We start from the raw sequence: 6,777 nt of genomic DNA, 5'->3' as shown, positions 1-6,777 counted from the left end.
CGACATTAGAGGACCACATAAACATTTCTGGGGCAGTTTTAAAATAGTCACAAGCAATTAAAAACAACTATGTTTATTTAAACGATAGAGATATTAGCCCAGTATTGGACATAAACCATGGTGTGGGAATTATTTCCTCTAGGTCGTTTGCTATTAACACGGCTATTAGTTTAACAGTCTTGGCGTTTGTCTGTCAGGTTACTTTCGTCATCACTATTATCTCATCCCTAAAATAACGAGCGGCATGTGCGTGAAACATCATGGGTAAAAAAACCAATAAACAGAAGCTCAGTTTCCCAGTGGTTCCGGGTTGGGTACCATACAAAGCGTTTTCGGCAAAAAGTTGGTTATTAAATTTTCATGTTTGAAGTATTTTTTTAAGAACTTCATGAAGTCTCAGAGCCACAATATGCTGAGGTTCCAAAAGATTGGAAGGAGCCTAAGTTCAATCCTGAGGATAATCCACATGGAAGGTTGTTTGCTTCGTCATCATACACAACGCTCTTCCCAAAATATCGTGAGAAGTACTTGACCGAAATTTGGCCCGTTTTAAGAAGAATAATGATGGAACATGTAAGACTTATGTGCATGAAATTAATTATTATTCATATATTTTCTAAATATCACAAAAACGTACTTCATGTATCCTGTTCGTCAGTTGATGTGATCACACCTTGCAACTTGCAAAGTTCCTGGATTATAAGCATCGTTTGTAAATCGTACTGAATAACCTGAATAGACAAAATGGGGAAATAAAGGTGGAAGATTTATTTTTTGCTTGTCATGTAAGCAAACCACAAGAAAAAATTATCCAATACAATTTATGTCTGATGTTAAGATGTTCAGGTGATCGTCATTCACTAACTTCTTGGATAAGGGTAAATGTGTTCGGGGCGAACATTTGCATTAAGTGGTCGTCTGTATTCCCAATACCTGTGTGCTATCCCAATCTCCTCATTCTGAAGGAATCCCCAAACTGTGGGGAAACTTTGGGGTTTCTGTGCCATGTCCTCAAAATTTTTCCATAGCGGCTTCCCCAAAACGGGTAAAATTTCCCCCAAAATAGGGAGATCGGGATATTTTATAGTAGGTATATAATTGCTTCTCGTTAATTGCAATTATGAATACTATGCTGAATTTGAATAATAAATTACCGATCCCTAATGCATGTGTATAGCTTAAACAATTGCATGGAAATATAATGAATTGTATAACATAATTATGTTTTTGAATGCTATTCTTTCGAAATTGTTCAAGCCAGTTTATTATGTTCCACATTTTTCATGCTGGTTTTCTTGTGAATTGAAGTTTTTTTCTGACTTATTCTTAAGTAATGGAGATGTATTTCTAATTTTATGAACAGCATATCCGAGTGGAGATAGATGTGGCTGAAAGCACTATGGAAGTTCGAACAACTCCAAAAACTTTTGATCCTTTTATCATACTAAAGGCCAGAGATGTTATACGCCTACTAGCTCGCTCTGTTCCTATGGAGCAAGCTATCCGTGTTCTGGATGACGAGACATTTGCAGATATTATTGAGATAAACTTGACTAATCGTGAGCGATTTGTTAAACGACGTAATCGGCTTATTGGCCATGATGGTGAAACATTGAAAGCTCTGGAGCTGTCTACCAACTGTTATATAGTTGTGCAAGGAAAAACTGTTTCTGTGGTTGGTCGATATAACGATTTAAAGGAGGTGTGTTTAATTATTTTATGTATCTGCAATATTATAATTATTTGAATCCTAATTAGTTTTATCGTCACTATTATAATATCTGGTTCGTGAACTATAGAAGTCCCGAGTACACACCAGTCACTTATTCTAGAAGAATAAAGGCAAATGCACTAGTCTAAGGTGACTGTATAATCGATCTTAGAATTGGATTCATATTGCCACTTGGTAACGCTTATCCCAATAGCCAATAAATCTTTTCTCTTCATTTATTTCCAAATTCTAAAATTAGCACATAGAACTGACAGTCGAGAAACCTAATAGTACTGTCTAACTAAAGAATTGGTTTCTCGTTTAGATTCACTTAATTGTATGACTACGTTAGAAATTTTATTTGGCTTTGTACGAAAATAGTTGTTCTTTAAAACTCATTTCGACATCCTTTGGGGGGTGTTTCGGGGCCATTATATTTTGCTTTAGATTTCTGATTATGGACTTTTTTAAAGGGTAAAGATAATTGTGCTAATCAAGAAAATTACATAAGTGTTGAAATACTGACCTCAGGATGCATTAAACGCATTCGCAGCGTGAAATGACTTTTCACTGATGACATAAAACTTCTAATTTGGATATAATAACATAGAGTTCATCATTTCATTCATTTGTGAATGCGGATGATATTGTCTTACTGTGCGATAATGCCCAAGGCATGCAATCAGCACTTAATCAGTTGGCAATCAGTGTCCGCAGGTACGGCATGTGCTTTGCACCCTCCAAGTGCAAAGTACTCCTACAAGACTGGCAGGATTCTCATCCTGTACTCACCCTGGATGGTGAGGAGATCGAAGTAGTTGAGAAGTTCGTGTATCTAGGTAGCTATATAAGCGCTGGTGGTGGCGTGAGTGATGAGATTGATGCACGTATAGTGACAGCCAGAGCGGAATATGCCAATCTGGGCCATCTTTGGCGCCTTCGTGATGTTAGTCTGGCTGTAAAAGGTCGGATCTACAACGCGTCGGTGAGAGCAGTTTTGCTCTTTGCTTGTGAAACCTGGCCTCTCCGAGTTGAGGATGTTAGACGTCTCTCTGTGTTCGATCATCGTTGTCTCCGAAGGATTGCTGACATCCAGTGGCAACACCATGTTAGTAATGCAGGGGTTCGGCATCGTGTGTTCGGGCGCAGAGACGATAATTCAATTGGTGTCACCATCTTGAAACACCGACTTCGGTGGCTTGGACATGTTTTACGAATGTCGTCCCAGAGACTTCCACGTCGTGCATTATTTGCCGACCCTGGGACTGGTTGGAAAAAGCGGAGAGGAGGTCAGTGTATGACATGGTGTCGTGGCATGAAAGAAAGCTGCAAAGGGCTAGCTTCCGTTGGTCCTTCACGACTCCCTGGTTGGGGTCCGAGAGATGGTGCAACACAGTGGCTAGAGACGTTATCAGATATGGCTCAGAATAGAAGCCAGTGGCGATCCTGCTGCAACCTTCTTTTACTTTCTACATAAAGAATGGTTCTAACTTTCCTAACTGAAAGAGCCTTCTGGTTGTACATTTCAGTCCGCCTTATCTTTTCATCCCTTCTCTTCCTACTTTCATTATTTTGTGTGGCGCATATGTACCTGGTGCCCTTTTGTACCAATATATATGTGTTTAAATAAATAAATAAATAAATAATAACATAACTCCATGGTCTCGTTTATTTTAATAGTTACAGTAACGTTGAGAAATCGAAAGTTATGACCCCAGAGTGGTTGTCTTCCTTTCTAGATTTAATTTGTTAAACAATTCGTCATAATGTGCAGGTTTCGGAATTTACACATTTTCTCTCTATACGATTGTTTTTTAAATAAGTATGCTACTTAAGCTAATTAGTTTTGTTGTTGTTTATTATATAAATAAAGGTACGTAAAATTGTTCAAGGCTGCATCTATGACAATATACATCCAGCTTATTCTATTAAAAGGTTACTTATAATAAAGAAACTTTCTATGGATCCTACAAAACAAAATATATCCTGGGATCGATTTTTGCCTAAAATGAAAAAGAAGGTACTTAGTCGACGTAGAAAACCTCACAAAGTACGTTTATTATTAGTGTGTATATGATATTAATCTCACAGTTGTAAACTGTTAAGTATGAAACACTAAAAGAATCATGTAAATATCTTCATAACTGTTTGTAATTTAATAATTAATAAATTAGTGGGAGGCAGTGACCAGTGGAGTTCAACCAGGTCTGTTGTGAGATATCAACTCATTGAAGATATTGGTGATTGGTTTCTCAATTTCGTGGATTGGTTGAGGTTAGACATTAACACCGTTGGATGCTGGCTCAGTGGTCTAGTGGTTAATCGCTCGCGCGCGAGAATGATAGGTCCCGGGTTTGAATTTCACGAGACGGGATCGTGGGTGTGCACTGCTGAGTCCCACAATAGGACGAAACGGTCGTCCAGTGCTTCCAGGTTTTCCATGGTGGTCTAGCTTCAATTGACTCATGATTTCAACTATATAAAATTAAATAATTACCAATCATTTTTTGATTATGTAAATATGTAATCTACCTGTAGGTCCATATTAATATAAAAAAAACATGCTAAATCCCAATAGAGTGTCAATCAGTCAGTCAGCTACAACGTAGGACCGGGCATATATATGCATCGGTCCAAGTTGCCGTACCTCGTTAGCACAACAAGATGAACACCAGATTCACAGAAGTAGTTAATTTAGTGATGGTAATGTATATAAGGATATAGTATAGGAAGGAACAACGTAATGAAGCAATTTTTAATCTCAAGGTTTAAGAGAACATAAAGAGTGTATACACCTACGCCATTGTGATCGAATCTGAGCCATGTCACACAGACTCTCCAACCATTGGTTACGATAGTCACGCGGACCCCAACCAAGTAGTCTGCATCTACCAACATGGCTCAGATTAGAAGTTAGTGACTTCAAGCTCTGATGCCACATTTTGGTTTGGCCTCCCCTAACTTTCTCCTAACCATCGCCAATACTAGTCAGCATATCGCGTCTTGATAATCGGTGTTCAGGCATACGTAACACGTGGCCCAACCATCTCAGTCGATGAAGATTAACAACCTCATCAACTGATTTACCATCATTCCATAAAGTGTATAATTTACTGAATAATTTTAACTGTTTATTTTTAGGTTCGTAAGAAAAAAGAATACAATCCATTCCCGCCACCACCAGTTCAATCAAAAATTGATATTGAACTTGAAAAAGGTACATATTTCTTAGCTGAAGCTGAACGTAAACGTTTGAAAGTTGAATCAAATATTACTAAATCTAATCAAATATCAAAAGAACGACAAAAAGCTAAACGTTCCGCTGCACTTATTCCACCTAATGAATCGAATAACAATAATGTTAATCATCATAAACCGAAAAAAGTAAAATTTGACGAATAAAAATGAAACTGGATTTATTGTATATTTCTTAAAATTGTAAATAATTAATTCAGTAAGATGATAATTCTCTTCTTTTTCTATCATTTGTATTAGAGGCTAAGACTAAAAGAACACCTTTTTTTCTTGACGGACGTTCAACATCTTAATTAAAGAAGGAACCTGTTATATCATGTGACCGAGTAGATGCCTTGCTAACGTATGACGTGATAAGACCGACAATCAGAGAGCAGCGAATTATCGATTGGGAACAGTGACACACAAAAACTATACAAGCAGTCTAGAGTAGGTATCGGTCCTGCTTTCTGCCTAGCCCAGCCAGTTAAGTCCAGAACAGCAATAACAGCCTCTGCGGTATGAGTTTATATACCAAACAGACTGACCATATCGTACCAATAAAATAGGAAATAACATTTGTACAAATTGTAGCCTAATGTGGCTGTGCATGTGGGAGGCAGTAACTAATAGACTAGGGATAATTCAAGAATGATAAATCGTATAGTAATAGTTCATAGGTCAAAATAAAGCTTATAATAAGAGGGAAATGAATATGGATAGTTTAGTTATTTAGCGAATATACGATAAGTCAGTCAGTCAGTCACAACGTAGAACTTCGTACGTACGTACATCAGTTCGAGTTGCCATACCACATTAGCACAGAGATGCAGTTGTCGATTCAAATCCCATAGTGGTAGAAGTAGTAGGAGTATAATCAGAAATCCAAAAGATTAGGGGTTTCAAGAAATTATTGAAGGAGTATAGTACAGTGAAATAAATTTGGAAAGAGAAAAAGATAAAGACATGAGGAATTCAGAAGATTAGAATTTGGTAGAACACAAAGAGTGGATGCATCTTCGCCATTGCAAACGATTTTGAGCCATGTCATTCAAGGTCTCTAACCATCGGTTGCTGTCATCTCGCGAATCCCAACCAGGTAGTCTACACCTACCAACATGGCCCAGTCCACTTGTCAGTGACTTCATTGATTTGTGCCACGTTTTGGTCTGGCCACCCCTAGCTTTCTTCCAACCTACTCCTACACCATGAAACATTGCACGTCGGGGCAGTCGGTGGTCGGGCATACGTAACACATGTCCCAGCCATCTCAACTGATGAAGTTTCACTACTTCATCAATCGATTTGCCATCCCTACCTAGTACTCGTTTCCTAACAACTGCATTACTTACCCGGTGGTCCCAGGATATACGAGCAATGCTTCGAAGACACCTATGATCGAACACTAGTAGCCTACGAATATCCTCTACTCTTATTGGCCATGTTTCACTGCCATAGAGTAGGACGGAGCGAACTGCTGCACAGTAAACCCGTCCTTTGGTTGCTAGACGGATATCTCGCCTACGCCATAAATGACGCAAGTTGGCGAAAGCTAGACGAGCCTTCTGTATCCGTGCTGAGATTTCGTCACATACCAGACCACAAGGGCTGATGAGACTTCCAAGATAAGTGAAGTGGTCTACACGCTCAACTACTTCACTCCCTATCATTAGTTCAGGTGTCGATGCAACCCAATCCTGAAGTAACATTTTGCACTTCGAGGGAGAGAATCGCATTCCGAACATGCCTGCATTGTTGCTTATAGTGGTCAGAAGACTCTGCATGTTGTCAGCGTCTTCACCGAGTAAAACTATGTCGTCGGCGTATTCTAA

General features: G+C 38.7%; 2 protein-coding genes across 2 annotated transcripts; both read left to right on the top strand.

The window, feature by feature from the left end:
- The first annotated feature begins 208 nt into the window (after positions 1–208).
- On the top strand, positions 209–5,177 carry Smp_009340 (hypothetical protein). Its single transcript, XM_018798476.1, has 3 exons — positions 209–342; positions 383–573; positions 4,853–5,177. The coding sequence occupies exons 1-3, from the start codon at positions 261–263 to the stop codon at positions 5,111–5,113; spliced, it is 534 nt and encodes a 177-aa protein (XP_018653414.1). The 5' UTR covers positions 209–260; the 3' UTR covers positions 5,114–5,177.
- Smp_115060 (hypothetical protein) lies at positions 1,400–3,788 on the top strand (the record flags this gene model as incomplete). Its single annotated transcript, XM_018798477.1, has 2 exons — positions 1,400–1,702; positions 3,585–3,788. The coding sequence occupies 2 exons, from the start codon at positions 1,400–1,402 to the stop codon at positions 3,786–3,788; spliced, it is 507 nt and encodes a 168-aa protein (XP_018653415.1).
- Positions 5,178–6,777: the final 1,600 nt, after the last annotated feature.

This window comes from Schistosoma mansoni, chromosome 6, assembly GCF_000237925.1.
Source record: "Schistosoma mansoni strain Puerto Rico chromosome 6, complete genome".
Lineage (NCBI taxonomy): Eukaryota > Metazoa > Platyhelminthes > Trematoda > Strigeidida > Schistosomatidae > Schistosoma > Schistosoma mansoni.
The sequence above is the reverse complement of the archived record's forward strand: the minus strand, read 5'-3'. Positions and strand labels throughout refer to the sequence as shown.